Source organism: Bos taurus, chromosome 29 (genome assembly GCF_002263795.3).
Source record: "Bos taurus isolate L1 Dominette 01449 registration number 42190680 breed Hereford chromosome 29, ARS-UCD2.0, whole genome shotgun sequence".
Taxonomy (NCBI): domain Eukaryota; kingdom Metazoa; phylum Chordata; class Mammalia; order Artiodactyla; family Bovidae; genus Bos; species Bos taurus.
The window spans coordinates 44,780,225-44,799,827 of NC_037356.1; the positions used below are offsets into that span (position 1 = coordinate 44,780,225).

A 19,603-nucleotide genomic window follows, 5' to 3' on the forward strand; every position below is an offset into this window, starting at 1 on the left:
TATTCTGCCCCTGAACAGTTGGAGCCTCCATTACTTCTTTGGTGCTTTTTGTTAGTTGTTGTTCAGTCACTAAGTCGTGGCCAACTCTTTTTGACCCCATGGACTGCAGCAAGCCAGGCTTCCCTGTCCTTCACTATCTCCCAATGTTTGCTCAGATTCATATCTATTGAGTCGGTGATGCCATCTAACCATCTTATCCTCTGCTGCCTCCTTCTCCTTTTGCCTTCAATCTTTCCCAGCATCAGGGTATTTTCCAATGAGTCAGCTCTTCACCTCAGCTGACCAGAGTATTGGAGCTTCAGCTTCAGCCCTTCCAATGAACATTCAGGATTGATTTCCTTTCGGATTGACTGGTTTGATTTCCTTGCAATCCTAAGGGACCCTCAAGAGTCTTTTCCAGCACCACAATTTGAAAGCATCAGTTCTTCAGCATTCAGTCTTCTTTTGGTCCAACTCTCAACATCCATACTTGACTACTGGAAAAACTATAGCTTTGACTATATGGACCTTTGTCAACAAAGTGATATCTTTGCTTTTTAATACACTATCTAGGTTTGTTACAGCTTTTCTTGCAAGGAGCAAGCGTCTTTTAATTTCACAGCTGCAGTCATTGTCTGCAATGACTTTGGAGCCCAAGAAAATCTGTCACGGTTTCCACTTTTCCCCCTTCTGTTTGCCATGAAATGGTGGGACCTGTAGGGAAAGAGCAAATTAGCCAAGAAAGCGATGAATTAGCCAAGAGAGCGATGGTCAAGCTCTCTCGCCCCATGGACTCTCATGCTCTCACCCCACGTTCTGTAAATACCTGGTTATGTAACAGCTGAGATCACTTGTAAGAGCTCTGTGCATGCACGTCACAATGTACCGGCTTGGCCACACAGGCCACTTTTGTTCTGTAAACATACATAAGCTCCACCTGAAACACCACTGTGTCCGCATTATGGCTGTGTTGTGGCTGAGTTATGGTGTGTCCACTGGGTCAACCATGAGCGACTACAGCATGTCTGCTGCTGCTATGGCTGCCGTGCCAGTCAGGAGAGAATAAACATGTCTGCAGTTCCTACGGCTCCTTGAGTTTTCTTGCAGCTTCCCGGCTCATGCCTCAGCGAACAGTGAGATACAGCAAGACAGGACCTGATGCCGGGATCTTAGTTTTTTGAATATTCAGTTTTAACCAGCCTTTTCACTCCTCTTTCAGCCTCATCAAGAGGCTCTTTAGTTTCTCTTCACTTCCTGCCATTAGAGTGGTATCATCTGCATATCTGAGGTTGTTGATATTTCTCCCAGCAATCTTGATTCTAGCTTGTGAGTCATCCAGGCCAGCATTTTGCATGATGTACTCTGCAAAGAAGTTAAATAAGCAGGATGACAATACACAGCCTTGACGTACTCCTTTCTCAATTTTGAACCAGTCAGTTGTTCCATGTCCTGTTCTAACTGTTGCTTCTTGGCCCAAATATTAGTTTCTCAGGAGACAGATAAGGTGGTCTAATAGTCCTATGTCTATTAAGAATTTTCCACAGTTGTGATTCACACAAAAGCTTTAGTGTAGTCAGTGAAGCAGAAGTAGATGTTTTTTGGGAATTCCTCGCTTTCTCTATGATCTCTATGATGCTCATTATTAGTGACCAACTTTTAGATATTCTGTATCTATCAGCAGTGATTTCAGGCTCCCATATGATTCTTTAGATAAAATCCATTTAATTGCTTCATTTGTGATACTTTGTGTTCTGTTTCTTGCAGTTGCTGCTGCAGGAAGCATTGATGGTGGTTTGGTCCTCAAGAAGTTCCTTAAAGGTAAAGAATTATACCCAGCTTCCACAAGATTAAGTCTCTTCCAGTCAATAAATTTGGTATTTTCTGAAACAAACAATATATACTGAAAGATAGGGTTGTCAGATACAGCAAATAAAACTGACTCCCACTTATATTGGAATTTCAGATGAACAGTAAATACCTTTTTAGTATACATATGTTTTATGTAATAGTTTATCCTGTAGTTTATCTAGAATCCTACTGAAAGATGATCTATAAAATTGTATAGATACAGGAAAAAAATTGTCTAGGCTAAGGCAAGATACCTAGGTCACTGTTCTCTGAATACTTTCTGTACACCCTCAAGCAAAGTTTTCCCAGATATGAAATACAATCTTAAGTATTTGTTTCCATCTATCTCAGAGAAATAGTATATGGAAAATACTTTTACTATAAATCATTTTGGCCAGTTTTAACACTGTTTTACACATGTCAAAGTTGGTATGGTTTAGGCATTTTCAGTGACCTTGATTTTAGAAGTTTTTTTTCCTTTGACTTGAGAATAATCTACAACCAAAGTTCATGCATTAGTTTAAGGAGACCAGAATGATTTGAGAACCACTGTGCTTTCCTTTTTATCTTTTCTGGCTGTGTCGTTTGTAACTATTATCCAATGGGCCTGTCTTTTCCTGAGTGCTAAATTTACAACTTTTACAAAATAATTTTTTAAAAGAAACTGTTCCCAATTAAATTTGAAGTATGAGTAGATTGTAGTGTTTTTTTAAACTTATGTTGTCTTTCTTTAAGAAAATATGCCATGTATTAAATGTAGAAACAACCAAAAAGCTACATTAGAAGGGTATAATGTTATAAAATAAATGTTTGTGAAATGTATCACCATTGGACTTTTTAAAATGGCATGGTTTCTTAATGCTTTTTAAAATACAATCAATTTAAAATTTTAATTTATACCTAGATTTCCAGTAATTCAATTGCTAAAACCAAAGTACCTGCCTTTATCTTGGTCATATCAAAGAAAAAAAAATATAAAGACATAAACATATAGGAAACATTCTGCCTTTTGAAATTCTTTTTTGAAGTAATTTTTAGTTTAACCATGGGGATTTTAAAGTGCTTGTTTGTTAGTTTCAGGGTCATCAGGTGTATTCCCACTTGCCTTTGAAATTTTCTTGGCCCTCTGAATCTATTGATATTTTCCACCTGTCTGTACCCTGAATCTCTAATAGACTTCAGCTTTTTGCTCTGTGGTTTTAATTTGTTTATATTCTGCTTGATGTGCACACATTTAAAAGCAGTAATTATTAAGGAAATGTAATAAAAAAATAAATTGAGATTTTTGTTCTTCACTCTATAGGAGATATTCTGTGGGAGCTTGGGTAGATTTTTCTCCCTGTAGTGACAATCAAAATGATGATTTATTGAGTACTTACTGTTTACTTAGCTATGTGCTTGACATAGAGGGGTTACACTGGTAAACATGATATATTTGGTTTCTCCCCTTAATCCCACATTTAAGATATCTTAATTATTTAATTATACTGCCTTCCAAAGCCAATGCCTGGAAGAAAGAGAGGATTGGCTTACTGTCCTGGAGAGTTTGCTGCAATTCTAAGACTTTTAGGAAATCTAAATTCAACTTTAAGAATCATGAATTGACTGCCTCAAAATCATCCAGTCCATTTATCAGTCTTTTAGTTCTCTGCTTTTTTGGATTATGCCATTGAGATGATGCAAAGAGTGGAAAGATCATTCTTAATGCTGCTGCTCCATTTAAGTGTGTGAAAGTGCTTTGAAAGAAATGAAAATTCATAAAAATAAAAGAGAATATGTCATTAACACCAGAGAGGAGAAAGACTGTTTCCTGCAACATAAACCTGAATGGCAACGAGTGGTTAGATCATACATAATGTATGATCTTTGACTAATCTTTGACTAATATTTGTGAAAGTGCTTTGAAAAAAGTGAAGAGCCATCTAAGTACAAGGAAATGGTTTTATGGTAATTGTTAACATTCGGGAGAAGGTGTTGAGTATAGTTTATGGAATAACCATCTATTTATTATGCTAATACAAACTTTAGACAGTTTGTGTCTTTTTTATTTAAATTTGTTATTTTAACAAATTTTGTGCATATTTATTTAAACTATTTTCATATCCTTGTGATAAAGTTGAGGTGGCTAACGTTTGTATAAAAAGGAAGCACTGCACATCAAGTACACAATAAAAGTTGAGTCATTTGCTCACCGTCATCACATTTAGTGGCCAACTGTAGCCTGTCTTCTCTGCAGCTGTTAGGCCTCATAATATTAGCTTCCACTCGATAATGCTATTTATTCTTACTAATTAGTAACAAAAATAACTCAGTGAAGCTCACAAAGGAAATGGTCTAAGATTAAGATTTGAATCCCTTAGCTCTCTGGTTTATGTACCATTAATTATGCCTTTATTACTATTGTTATTTAACATTACTATAACATTAGCAAACTGCTTTAAATTGGTCCTTTCACAGATCTTTTCACTATTAATTAACTTCATCAGTATGTCTCTGGTGGCTGATGGATTAACCATCAGATTTCCTGGTGATAAAGAATCACATACCTGTACAAAATTAATAGTATGCCTCCGAATTCAATTTGTTAGCTGTTAAATCCTTTTCATTGCTCAGATGATTTCTTTCAGTGTCCAAAAATAAGGTCTCCCCTCTCTCTAGGGGAACTTTTTCTCTGGCTCTTGAATACATTAGATCAATTCCTATACAAACAGGCTCCTATTTCTGGGTGTTTTCTTTATGCTGGATTAATAAACAACAGATGAGATGATTAGATAGCATCACTGACTCAATGGACATGAATTTGAGCAAGCTCCAGGAGATAGTGGAAGACAGAGGAGCCTGATATGCTGCAGTCCATGGGGTTGCAAAGAATCGGACGCAGCTTAGTGACTGAGCAACAGCAATAAACTATGACCAAGATAATCTCCCTGGTTCCTACCTCTCTAATAGTTTATGTTCTTTTAAAATTTTCTTTCTTCTCTGTCCCTAATGATCTGTACTTTTGTCCAGTAAACCTTTATTGAATCTCTGCCTTGCCACAAGGACATTATAACAAAATACAGTGTGAAAATAAAATATTGTGTGATAAGTACTATGTAGTTCTTCTTTGGTAACACAGAGGGTATTCCCTAAAGTTTAGTCACCAATATGCCTTTCTTCCCTTTATTATTCTTCGTCATTATTCTACGTTTACTTCAGATAATCTTCTACTTTTAAGGCTTTAACTGTCATTTCTGTGTTGACAAGGCTTATTTTTTCTGTGTCTCTAATGTGTTTCCAGCTTTGATTGTCAATTAAATTATTCCGTTTGAGGGTTCCTCTGAAATAACATATGCAGCGTATCTAAAACAGGGTTCATTTTGTTTCACTTGCTGTGTAATCTCCATTGATGTTAGTATCTCCAGTGATACTAACATTTTCATGATTCTCCAGGCTTAAAATTTTCAGCTTTTTGTTTTTGAGGGGAGGGGGAGGCTTCTCCTTTTCTTTTGTCCATTATCTAACATAATTGAATTTTTGGTTCTGCTTTTATAGTGTAGCATTATTTATTAAATTATATATTAATTTAAACATAGCTTTATGTCCCTCCCTTGTGCTGTTCTGTGCCCAATTGCTCAGTCAGTGTCTTTGTGATCCTTTGGACTGTAGCTTGCCAGGCTCCTCTGTCCATGGGATTTTTCAGGAAAGAATATTGGAGTGGGTAGCCATTTCCTTTTCCAGGGGATCTTCCTGACCCAGGGATCAAACCCACATCTCCTGTGTCTTCTGCATTGTAGGCAGATTCTTTACTGCTGAGCCATCAGGAAAGCCCCATGTTCCTCTCTTAATGACTCCCAATTGCTTATTAAAATAAAACACCTCAGACTCTATTTGAGGTTCTCTGTTAATTAGAATAATCTTCTGTACTTTGAAGGATGATGCTCATTAAGATAAATTCTTATGTGTTTAAAAATTCATATCCTTTCATATCAATATATGTACTACTATTCTTCATAGTTATCCATTTATGTAGAAATCATTTACATATTCCTTTATGAGTATACTTATCCATGTATGTAGAATTAATTCTATCATAGATATCTATTTTGTGAAACATGATAGTTTTAACTTATTCTTGCCCAGAATCTAGAAACTACTTCCTAACATGTCCTTAGTGAAGAAAAGAAGGAAAAGAAAGGTAGAAGAAAGTGATGAGATGGAGGAATATGAAAAAAGGCATATAAAAGGTCTTTATTTCACTGTCTCTTCTAAGCATATTATTTTTACTTGTTTTTTAATCTTATTTTAAATATTTCATCACTCTCATGTTTATTGACATAATTTAGCTCTTTGCTAAAATATAGTTTGGCCAGTTATTTTTAAAAAATGTTCGTATATTTTTCCCAAATAAGAAAATTTACAGCTGTTTTTTTTTTTTTCCTTTCCCCTTCAAAAGACTAGATAGGAATACCAGCCCTTGAAAGCAGGGAAGATGACTTTGCTGTTGCTGTATGATTATATGGTTATGATAGTTCAGTTTTTGCCTCTTTTCCTGCATTCCCCCATTTGGGCATCAGGGAGAAGACTTCAGTTTTGTCTTCTTTTGTTAATTTGTTGGGAATGGAGGTGAGGAGTTGTGCTTTTCATACATTAGAGATGCTGATGTGTCCAGGCTTGCTCAGTGTTGAGTGAGAAACTCAGAGTGGTGAACTCTTAAATGTCTGGTTCGGTGTATATTTTTAAAATCCAAGATTCTCATATTCAAAAATTTGAAGTCTATTATAATGTTATATCTTACAAGGTCAACAGCTCTAAATCTCACTACTTATCTAACACTTTTTCTCCCACATATGTGTTCTGTAGACATGACCTCATTCTCGAGAGACAGGTCAGACATAAGTTGTCACCATTTCTATTTCAGAGATGAGGAAACTGCGACTTACCTCAGTCTCTGATATTAAGTTTAGAAGTCAGGGAAGGGTTCGTGGACTTAGGTCATTGTTTATCCTGTGAGTCCACACTTAATCTGTAAGTTTTTGATACATTCTAAATAGTCTCTTGATGCTAAATTTGCATAACACATGGCAAGATTTTATAAAGAGAAGATTGAAGATCAAAAGAAGTTAGAATAAATGAATTTCTCCTGTTTCTTTAATATTTAAATATGCCCTTTAATTGGCTTGAGGAAGTTCTCTTTTAGTCCTAGCTTGCTGAGTTTTTATTAGGAATGGATGTGGGCCTTTATCAAATATTTTTTTGCATTTATTGAGAAGATCATATGATTTTTCTTCTAGAGTGTTAATATGCTGAATTACATTGATTTTCAAATGTTAAACCAACTTTGCATTTCTGGGATACATCCCAGTTGGCCATGATGCATTATGTATCCTTTTCATGTATTGTTGGATTTGATTTGCTGACATTTTTAAAATAATTTTTCCATCTGTGTTCATAAGAGATACTTATAGTCTTCTTGTAATGACTTTGTCTTATTTTGGTATCAGAGTAATAATGACTTCATGGAGTCAGTTGAGATTTATTTTCTGGTCTTCAATTGTCTAGAAGAATTTGTGTGGAAAGTATTATTTCTTCTTTAAATATTTGGTGCAATTCATCAAATGAAGCTATCTGAGCTTGATTTTTCATTTGTGGGAAATATTTTAACTACAAATTCAATTTCTTAGATAATTCCAGGTCTATGGAGGTTATTTATTTATTTTGAGTCAGTGTGGGTAGTGTTTACCTTTCAAGGAATTTGCTCATTTCATCTAAGTTGTTATATTTATTGGCATAAAATTGTTCATGATATACCCTTATTATCCTTCTATCCTTCTAACACTTGTAGAATATCACCTCTCTTACTTCTGGTGTTGGTATTTTATTTTTGTTCTCTCTCTTCCTCGCTTCCTCTTTTCTTAGCCAGTCTGGCTAGAACCATATTCTTTCTGCTCTATTTCATTGATTTTCACTCTGATCTTTTATTCTTTCCTTTCTTCTGCTTGTTTTGGATTTCTTTTGCTTTTCTGTTGCTAGTTTTTTAAAGTGGAAGCTGTAATCATTGATTTGAGACAATTGCTTTTTACACTGAAGTCATGATACTCTTTTAAATAGTTCCAAAGTTTTAAAATTCTATTTTTTATTATTATTATGATTAATCTGGAGTTTATTTTTATTCATCATACAAGTTAGGAATCTAATTTAAATCTTTTCCTTTCCCCAATAATTTGTGTTATTTTTCTGTCACAAACCAGGGCTCTGTATATGCTTGGATTTGTTTCTGGGTGTTCTAGTGTTTATGTCTGTCCCTAGGGAGAAATATCAATAACCTCAGATATGCAGATGATACCACCCTTATGACAGAAAGTGAAGAGGAACTAATAAGCCTCTTGATGAAAGTGAAAGAGGAGAGTGAAAAAGTTGGCTTAAAGCTCAACATTCAGAAAACTAAGATCATGGCATCTGGTCCCATCACTTCATGGGAAATAGATGGGGAAACAGTGTCAGACTTTATTTTTTTGGGGGGCTCCAAAATCACTGCAGATGGTGATTGCAGCCATGAAATTAAAAGACGCTTGCTCCTTGGAAGGAAAGTTATGACCAACCTAGATAGCATATTCAAAAGCAGAGATATAACTTTGCCAACAAAGGTCTGTCTAGTCAAGGCTATGGTTTTTCCAGTGATCATATATGGATGTGAGAGTTGGACTGTGAAGAAAGCTGAGCACCGAAGAATTGATGCTTTTGAACTGTGGTGTTGGAGAAGACTCTTGAGAGTCCCTTGGACTGTGAGGAGATCCAACCAGTCCATCCTAAAGGAGACCAGTCCTGGGTGTTCATTGGAAGGACTGATGCTGAAGCTGAAACTCCAATACTTTGGCCACCTCATGCGAAAGAGTTGGCTCATTGTAAAAGACCCTGATGCTGGGAGGGATTGGGGGCAGGAAGAGAAGGGGACGACAGAGGATGAGATGGCTGGATAACATCACTGACTCAATGGACATGAGTCTGGGTGAACTCCGAGAGTTGGTGATGGACAGGGAGGCCTGGCGTGCTGCAATTCATGGGGTTGCAAAGAGTCGGACACGACTGAGCAACTGAACTGAACTGAGGCCAGTATCATAGAATCCTTATTTCCTAAAGCTTTAGAATTAATCTTGTTCTATGGTAGAGCCAATTCCCCCTCCTTGTTCTTTTTTTACTTCTATTCTTTTTTAAAATTTTTAATTGGAGGATAATTGCTTTACAGTGTTGTGTTGGTTTCTGCCGTACACTACGTGAGTCAGCCATAAGTATACATGTCTTCTCCCTCTTGAACCTCCCTGCCACCCCCTCCCCACCTTGTCCCTCTAGGTTGGCACAGAGCACTGTTTTTGTTCTTTTCCAAAATTGTCTTTGTTTTTTAAAACCAGTATCTTGCCTGTGAACTTTAAAATTAATTTTTATGAAAAATCTTATTGTGATCTTGATTGTTGTTATTTTGAATTTTGGGGCTTCCCAGCTGGTGCTAATGGTAAAGAACCCCCCCTGCCAATGCAGGAGAATAAGAGATGCAGGTTCAGTGACTGGGTCAGGAAGAGCCCATGGAGGAGGTCATGACAGCCCATTCCAGTTTTCTTTCCTGGAGAATCCCATGGACACAAGCCTGGTGGGCTACAGTCCGTAGGGTCGCAGAGTCAGATGTGACTGAAGTGACTAGCACACACACACATATTCTGAATTTTTAGGTTAATTTGGTAGCAGTTAGCATTTTTATAGTACTAAGTGTTTCTGTCTGAGTTGGTATACCTTATCACTTATTTAGATCTTCTTTTTTAAAAAATGTTATTTAACTTTGTCACAACTGGGAGGTAGGCACTATCATCTCCAGTATATAGGTTCTATAGGAGAATAAGGGACTTTCCCAGGAGCACCTGGCTAGTAAAGCCAAAGCCTACCCGATTCCAGAGGCCATTTTGCTAGATGTTATTATTTGCTTAAAGTATTTTTCTGCTCTCCCTATGAAAGAATTACACTTCTTGCCCCATTGATATAAAGCTGGGCCATGTAACTTGCTTGGGCCAGTGAAATGTGAGTGGAAGTAATGTGTACCACCTCCTGGGAGAAGATTTAAGAGCCAGTGTCGTAGCTCCTTTTCTTCCGCCATGAGGCTAGGATGTCTACAATGGAATGTGCTTCTTTAGCCTGGATCCTGCTTTAGGGTGGCTCCTTTTTGTTTTGCCTGGTGTGCTGCAACCTCTTAATTAGTTTCTAGAGGTCTCAAAAAGGCGATTTGATATTGTTGTTAAGTTTGGTATCTCCAGGCGGGACTGAGAGCCTGAGACATGCTCTTCTGCCATCTTGCAGACATCAATCCTATTTAGAGCTTTTTTAATGTTAACTTCCCTGGTGGCTCAGACAGTAAAGAATCCACTTGCAGTTCAGGAGACCTGGGTTCAATCCCTGGGTGGGGGAGATCCTCTGGAGAAGGGAGTGGCTACCCACTTCAGTATTCTTGCCTGGAGAATTCCAAGGACAGAGAAGCCTGGCAGGCTACAGTCCACGGGGTCACAAAGAGTTGGACAGGACTGAGCAACTAACACTTCACTTTTATGTTAACACCTTGTAATTCTTTTCGTAAGTCCTAGACATCTTTTGTTGTATTTATTCCTAACGTCTTATAGTTTTTGTTGCTATTGTGAGTGGTATTCATTTTTTCAGTATTGATGACTTCAGCTGTTACAAATCTTGATAATTTATCTGTAGGTTCTCTTGGATTTTCTGTAAGGACAATCAGTGCATCTCTGAATTCTTACTGTTTTTTCCTTTTCATTTTAACTTCTCGTATGACATTTCTTTTTCTTGTCTTATTGCATTAGATAGAACAATATTAGTACTGGGTAGAAGGGCACAGGTGATATTAGGCATCTGTGTCTTGCCTTTCTTTAATGAGATTACTTAAAATTCTATTATTAAGTATGATTTTATATAGTTTCTTGGTATTTGCTCCTTGTCAGGTTAAGGAATTTGTCTTCTATTTTTAATTTGTCAATAGTGTTTGTTAGAAATGAGCATTGTATTTTTAAAGTGCTTTTTCTACATCTTTTGGGATTATGATATGGTATTTTAAATCTTTTTTTTTTTAATTTTATTTTATTTTTAAACTTTACGTAATTGTATTAGTTTTGCCAAACATCAAAATGAATCCATCACAGGTATACATGTGCTCCCCCTCCTGAACCCTCCTCCCTTCTCCCTCCCCATACCATCCCTCCAGGTCATCCCAGTGCACCAGCCCCAAGCATCCAGTATCGTGCATTGAACCTGGACTGGCATCTCGTTTCATACGTGATATTTTACATGTTTCAATGCCATTCTCCCAAATCTTCCCACCCTCTCCCTCTCCCACAGAGTCCATAAGACTGTTCCATACATCAGCGTCACTTTTGCTGTCTCGTACACAGGGTTATTGTTAGCATCTTTCTAAATTCCATATATATGCGTTAGTATACTGTATTGGTGTTTTTCCTTCTGGCTTACTTCACAAATCTTTAATCTACTAATTATGATTATGGTGATAGACTTTCTGATAAAAAAGTCTTGTGGGTTGTATAACAATTTTATCATATAATTATTACATATCCTAGATTTAGCTTTTGTATTTGTATTCCTGGTGAGATTGGTTTATACTGTCCTTGCCTATTTTGGTATCAAGATTATACTAGCTTTGTAAAATGAGTTGGATAGATTTATCCATTTCTGTTATCAAACCTTTTGTATCTGTTTTGTGAAAATTTGGTAAAACTACCCTGTAAAAGGAGATGATGGTGTCTCTATTAGCGAGATAGTAATGGAAGTAGTAGCACAAATGAGGAGAACGCAATGGGACCCCACTCTAGTACTCTTGCGTGGAGAATCCCATGGACGCAGGAGCCTGGTAGGCTGCAGTCCGTGGGGTTGCTAAGAGTTGGACATGACTGAGCAACTTCACTTTCACATATCACTTTCATGCACTGGAGAAGGAAATGGCAACCCACTCCAGTGTTCTTGCCTGGAGGATCCCAGGGATGGGGGAGCTTGGTGGGCTGCCGTCTATGGGGTCGCACAGAGTCAGACACGACTGAAGTGACTTAGCAGCAGCAGCAGCACAAATGGAGTAGCCATCATGGTCAACAAAAGAGTCTGAAATGCAGTACTTGGATGCAGTCTCAAAAACAACAGAATGATCTCTGTTCGTTTCCAAGGTAAACCATTCAATATCACAGTAATCCAAGTCTATGTCCCAACCAGTAACGCTAAAGAAGCTGAAGTGGAATGGTTCTATGAAGACCTACAAGACCTTTTAGAACTAACACCCCAAAAAGATGTCCTTTTCATTATAGGGGACTGGAATGCAAAAGTAGGAAGTCAAGAAACACCTGGGGTAACAGGCAAATTTAGCCTTGGAATACAGAATGAAGCAGGACAAAGGCTAATAGGGTTTTGCCAAGAGAACACACTGGTCATAGCAAACACACTCTTCCAACAACATAAGAGAAGACTCTACACATGGACATCACCAGATGGTCAACACCGAAATCAGATTGATTATATTCTTTTCAGCCAAAGATGGAGAAGCTCTATACAGTCAGCAAAAACAAGACCGGGAGCTGAACTGTGGCTCAGATCATGAACTCCTTATTGCCAAATTCAGACTTAAAATGAAGAAAGTGGGGAAAACCACTAGGCCATTCAGGTATGACCTAAATCAAATCCCTTATGATTATACAGTGGAAGTGAGAAATAGATTTAAGGGACTAGATCTGATAGATAGAGTGCCTGATGAACTATGGACGGAGGTTCGTGACATTGTACAGGAGACAAGGATCAAGACCATCCCCATGGAAAAGAAATGCAAAAAAGCAAAATGGCTGTCTGAGGAGGCCTTACAGATAGCTATGAAAAGAAGAGAAGCGAAAAGCAAAGGAGAAAGGGAAAGATATAAGCATCTGAATGCAGAGTTCCAAAGAATAGCAAGGAGAGATAAGAAAGCCTTCCTCAGCCATCAATGCAAAGAAATAGAGGGAAACAACAGAATGGGAAAGACTAGAGATCTCTTCAAGAAAATTAGAGATACCAAAGGAACATTTCATGCAAAGATGGGCTCTGTAAAGGACAGAAATCGTATGGACCTAACAGAAGCAGAAGATATTAAGAAGAGGTGGCAAGAATACACAGAATTGTACAAAAAAGATCTTCACGACCCAGATAATCACGATGGTGTGATCACTCACCTAGAGCCAGATATCCTGGAATGTGAAGTCAAGTGTCCTTAGAAAGCATCACTACAAACAAAGCTAGTAGTGGTGATGGAATTCCAGTTGAGCTATTTCAAATCCTGAAAGATGATGCTGTGAAAGTGCTGCACTCAATATGCCAGCAAATTTGGAAAACTCAGCAGTGGCCACAGGACTGCAAAAGGTCAATTTTCATTCCAATCCCAAAGAAAGGCAATGCCAAAGAATGCTCAAGCTATCGCACAGTTGCACTCATCTCACACGCTAGTAAAGTAATGCTCAAAATTCTCCAAGTCAGGCTTCAGCAATCCGTGAACCGTGAACTTCCAGATGTTCAAGCTGGATTTAGAAAAAGCAGAGGAACCAGAGATCAAATTGCCAACATCCGCTGCATCATGGAAAAAGCAAGAGAATTCCAGAAAAACATCTACTTCTGCTTTATTGACTATGCCAAAGCCTTTGACTGTGTGGACCACAATAAACTGGAAAATTCTGAAAGAGATGGGAATACCGGACCACCTGATCTGCCTCTTGAGAAACCTATATGCAGGTCAGGAAGCAACAGTTAGAACTGGACATGGAACAACAGACTGGTTCCAAATAGGAAAAGGAGTATGTCAAGGCTGTATATTGTCACCCTGCTTATTTAACTTATATGCAGAGTACATCATGAGAAACGCTGGGCTGGAAGAAGCACAAGCTGGAATCAAGATTGCCAGGAGAAGTATCAATAACCTCAGATATGCAGATGACACCACCCTTATGGCAGAAAGTGAAGAGGAACTAAAAAGCCTCTTGAAAGTGAAAGAGAGTGAAAAAGTTGGCTTAAAGCTCAACATTCAGAAAATGAAGATCATGGCACCTGGTCCCATCACTTCATGGGAAATAGGTGGGGAAACAGTGGAAACAGTCTCAGACTTTATTTTTGGGGGCTCCAAAATCACTGCAGATGGTGATTGCAGCCGTGAAATTAAAAGACGCTTACTCCTTGGAAGGAAAGTTATGACCAATCTAGATAGCATATTCCAAAGCAGAGACATTACTTTGCCAACAAAGGTCCGTCTAGTCAAGGCTATGGTTTTTCCAGTGGTCATGTATGGACGTGAGAGTTGGACTCTGAAGCAGGCTGAGCAGCAAAGAATTGATGCTTTTGAACTGTGGTGTTGGAGAAGACTCTTCAGAGTCCCTTGGACTGCAAGGAGATCCAACCAGTCCATTCTAAAGGAGATCAGCCCTGGGTGTTCTTTGGAAGGAATGATGCTAAAGCTGAAACTCCAGTACTTTGGCCACCTCATGCGAAGAGTTGACTCATTGGAAAAGACTCTGATGCTGGGAGGGATTGGGGGCAAGAGGAGAAGGGGACGACAGAGGATGAGATGGCTGGATGGCATCACGGACTCGATGGACGTGAATCTGGGTGAACTCCGGGAGTTGGTGATGGACAGGGAGGCCTGGTGTGCTGTGATTCATGGGGTCGCAAAGAGTCGGACACGACTGAGTGACTGAACTGAACTGAACCCTGTAAAAAAAAAAATTTGAACCTGGTATTTTGAGGGTGGGTAGAGGCAAGAAAGGAATTCTTTTTGATAAGGAGCGTGTTTTCATGTTGCTGCTAAGTTACTTCAGTCGTGTCCGACTCTGTGCGATCCCGTATACGGCAGCCCACCAGGCTCCTCCGTCACTGGGATTCTCCAGGTAAGAACACTGGAGTGGGTTACCATTTCCTTCTCCAATGCGTGAAAGTGAAAAATGAAAGTGAAGTCACTCAGTCATGTCCTACTTGTAGCAACCCCATAGACTGCAGCCCACCAGGCTCCTCTGTCCATAGGATTTTCCAGGCAAGAGTACTGGAGTGGGTTGCCATTGCCTTCTCCAGTTTTCATGTTAAGTTTTCTATTTCTCCCAGAGTCAGTTTTGGGTGTATCCTTGAACAATGTGGAGGTTTTTGTGCCAACCCCCCACACAATTGAAAATCTTCATACTATTATCTCTGCTTCAAAAACAGATGAATGGATAAATGACTCATCCAAGGACAGGAAGCTGAAACAGTTTAGATAAAATTAGGACTCAAACCCTAGTTCTTCTGATTTCACATATTGCAATTGCTAATCAGATGCAGACTTTCCCCTACACTTAAGTAAAGACCTGTAAAATGAAAATGCAGATACTATAGTTATTGAAAAAAAAAAGGTGTGTAAGTGGGCCCACACAGTTCAAATGCATGTTGTTCAATGATCAACTGTATATATATTTCTTTTTAAAAATGCATGCTTGCACACACATATTCTATTCTATTCTTTTTCATTATTCATTCATTCAGTACATATTTACTGAGCACCTGCTATATGTTAGGTATTTCATCTTAATTTTCAAATTAATTGATATTAAGTTATTCATAGTATTCCTTTTTTATTTAAAAATATTTGTACTCATCTCTTTGGGGTTCTTATCTTGAGTTTTTTGCCTTCTCTTTCTCTTGATGGTGATAATATAACACTAATAGCAAATATTTCAAGACCTGTTCAAAGTCACAAATCTAGTAAGTGATTGAGTGGGATATATGAGCCTAGACAGACTGGGTCCAGAGGCTTTGTCTTAGGCACTGTTCTGTAGTATTTTGGTCTATTTTACAGTATACTGTTTTGCTAGAAGTTTGACTACTATATTAGCTTTTCAGATAATCAACTCTGTTTATGCTCAACAAATGATTAGATATTAATTTCTTTTTTCCTTTGACAACTTCTCACTTCATTCTCATACCACTTGAAGAAATCTACAGCTTGGGTCGTATTTGGTGGTTCAAGGTTATGTGAAGAGGCACGTGTAAGCTTGGAAGAATGATCGTGTTTTCCTCCCATTTTCAGTCTGCATCTTTTTGTTTGGAGTAGTGTGAGGCTTGGGTGCATATTCCTTTGTTAGGGACTTTAGTGAGCACATCCTTGTTGACTCATTTGCTTGCTGCTGAGCCAACAGGTTATGCAGTGACAGCTCTTCATCTCTGCTTTTTGAGGGAGTTAATGAAGATTTGACACTATTTCTGAAAGTTTGCTGATTCTCTGTTAAAATGTCCTGCTTTCTATTTCCTTCTTTAAAGCATGTCTGGAATTGTTTCTCAATGTGGAAATAATTAGCCAATTTAACTAATGACAACAAGCCACAGAGTCAACCAAAGAAATTTTCATCTTTTGGCTTAATTCACCTCATTTCTTTAAAATGCTTGGTATTACTACTTTGTTCACTGGTTAAAGGCAAGAAAACCAAATAGTTAATTTGTCTGCTGTGTCTCTTGGGAAATAACGATGATAAACAACCAAATCTTAACTTTTGCCATCATCAGAGAAATTATTTTTAAGTGGAACTTTTTTTTACAGAGCAACATAGCCCATTTTAGAAAATTAGGGGAAAATAGGGAAAAGGTAAAAACTTCTCATAAACTTCCATCGCATGCATTTTTAATATAGCTGTCATCACAATACATACACAATTTTGTCCTACTACTTTTTTCCACTTAACATGTGAGCATTTTTCATGTTATGACAGTCTCCTAGTAATTATTTTTAATGGATAAGTTGTCCGTAAGAAGATAAATCATAAATTAATTAACCATTTTATATTTAAGCTTTTAGGCTTCTTTCTTTTTTACCATTACTATGAATATCTGTATATTGTAGTGATTAAGAACTGATACTGTATGTCCTTGAACAAGTTATTTGATCTTTGAAAGTACCTACCTCATAAAGCTGTTTTGAGGATTACATGAGATAATACACATAATGCATGTAGCATAGTGATTATTCTGAGTAAATAGTTTTCAATAAGTGATAATTAATGTTAATGTCCCTGGGATAAGCATCTTAATGCATACAGCTTTTTGCTTAATTGAAAAATTTAGGATTAATTTCCCAAAGTAGATTTAATTTGATCAAAGTCTATATTTTTATGGCTCTTGAAATGGCTTTTAAAAGGGTTGCATCATGTAATAGCGTTTGTAAATGAGATACTGGGCTTCCCCAGTATCTCAGTGGTAAAGAATCTGCCTGTAATGCAGGAGACGTGGGTTTGATCCCTGGGTTGGGGAGATTTCCTAGAGAAGGAACTGGCAATCCACTCCAGTATTCTTGCCTGGGAAATTCCATGGACAGAAGAGCTTGGTGGGCTACAGTTCATAGGGTCACAAAAGAGTCCAACATAACTTAGCAACTAAACAACAGCAATATGAGACATTAACTTCCTGTACTTTGCTAGCATTAGGAATTTCAATGACTTAAAACTATTTCAGCCAGTTTACTAGTTAATGAACAAGTATATAGTTTTTGTGAAATACTTGTTTGGCTGTGCCACATCTTAGTTGAGGCATGCAGGATATTTTAGTTGGGGCATGTGGGATGTAGTTCCCTGACCAGGGATCAAACACAGGCTCCCTGCATTGGGAGTGCAGAGTCTTAGCTACTGGACCATCAGAGAAATCCCTGTAGTTTTAATTTGTATATTTTTTGAAACTTTTTATGTGTTTACTATCTATTCTTTCTTTTTTTCTGAACTTTTCCCATATTTTCAGGGAAAAACTTCTAGTTTAAAATAAATTTAGTCATTGTCTGTGTGCTACGGTTTGAATGTTTGTGTCCCCCTTAAATTCATTTTTGAAATCCTAATGGCCAGTGTGATGGTATTAGGAGACGGGACCTATGGGAGTAGCTTAAGTCATGAGAGTGGAGCCCTCACAAATTGGATTAGTGCACTTAGAAAAAAGACTTGATAGAATTCCCTAGGTTCTTTTTCCATATAAGAATACAATGAGAAGTCTGCAATCCAAAAATGAGAGCCCAGAACCTGGCCATGCTGGCACTATGATCTTGGACTTCCAGACTCCAGAACTGTGAGAAATAAATTTTTGTTGTTTATAAGCCATTCAGTCTGTGGTATTTCATTATAGCAGCACAAATGGAATAAGATACTGTGTAAGTTGTATTTTTAGGCTTGATACCATTCTGTACAAATGATTCAGATTCACTGTTATAATGCCGTTTTGCACAGTTGGCTATGGAATGATAGAGCTAATGTAATGACTTCCTGAATCTCATTTTCTTCTAATACTTTACTGATACATGAATATCACTGTGGATGTTCTTCAAGAATCGGAATATTATCTAAAAATGTCCTTTAAATCAGTGGTCCCCAGCCTTTTTGGCACCAGGGACTGGTTTCATGAAAGACAGTTTTTCCATGGACCAGGGGTGGGGAGATGGTTTCAGGATGATTCACATGCATTACACTTATTATGTACTTTATTTCTCTTATTATTATATCAGCACCACCTCAGATCATCAGACATTATTAGATCCTCGAGGTTGGGGACCCCTGCTTTAAACAACAGCTATTTGTTTGATGATGTTCTTTTCCAAATGAAAACTGTCTATACATATATACTGAATGTCTCTCTCTACATATAATATTCATAGAATTTAATTAACTCTAAATAGGCATATATAGTGATTAAAAACAAAAGCTTTAGAGTCAGCCAGCCCTAGTCTTAAATCTCAACTTTTACACACTATTTAAAATAGTTCTGTTTGTAATAGTATCAAAATACATGAAACACATAGGGATAGATTTAACATAAAAAAATAAAAGATCTCTGCTGAGAACTGTAAAACATTGCCAAGAGAAATTAAACAGTATTTGGAGAGATATATCATGTTTATAGATTGGATAGTTCAATACTGCTAAGATGTCAGGCAAAGGAGAAAGGGAAAGATATATCCAGTTGAATGCAAAATTCCAAAGAATAGCAAGGAGAGATAAAAACCTTCTGCCTTAAGTGAACAATGCAAAGAAATAGAGGAAAACAACAGAGTGGGAAAGTCTAGAGATCTCTTCATGAAAATTAAAGATACCAAGGGAACATTTCATGCAAAGATATGCACAATAAAGGACAAAAGCATTAAGGACCTAACAGAAGCAGAAGAGATTAAGAAGAGGTGGCAAGAATACACAAAACTGTACAAAAAAGGTCTTAATGACTTGGTTAACTACAATGGTGTGGTCACTTACCTAGAGCCAGACATCCTGGAGTGTGAAGTCAAGTGGGCCTTACTACAAAAAAAGCTAATGAAGATGATGGAATTCTAGCTGAGCCATTTCAGATCCAAAAAGATGATGCTCTTAAAACTGTTCTCAATATGCTAGTGAATTTGGAAAACTCAGCAGTGGCCACAGGACTGGAAAAGGTCAGTTTTCAGTTTTCATTTCAATCCCAAAGAAGAGCAGTGCCAAAGAATGTTCAGACTACCATACTGTTGTGCTCATTTCACATGGTAGCAAGATACTGCTCAAAATCTTTCAGGCTAGGCTTCAACAGTACTTGAACTGAGAACTTCCAGATATACAAACTGGATTTAGAAAAGGCAGAGGAACCAGAAATTAAATTGTCAGCATCCGTTGGATCATAGAAAAAGCAAGATAATTCCAGAAAAACATTTGCTTCATTGACTATGCTAAAGCCTTTGACTGTGTGGATCTCAACAAACTGGAAAATTCTTGAAGAG

General features: G+C 37.6%; 1 protein-coding gene across 12 annotated transcripts in view; it reads left to right on the forward strand.

Annotated features, from left to right (window-relative positions):
- The window catches only part of TOP6BL (TOP6B like initiator of meiotic double strand breaks), an 86,821-nt gene that overhangs the window by 9,573 nt on the left and 57,645 nt on the right, over positions 1–19,603 (forward strand). For all 12 annotated transcript variants that reach the window (XM_059883108.1, XM_059883113.1, XM_059883114.1 and 9 more), the window contains one exon: positions 1,744–1,797. In XM_059883108.1, the coding sequence (XP_059739091.1) occupies positions 1,744–1,797 (54 nt within the window). The remainder of the gene's footprint in view (positions 1–1,743; positions 1,798–19,603) is intronic.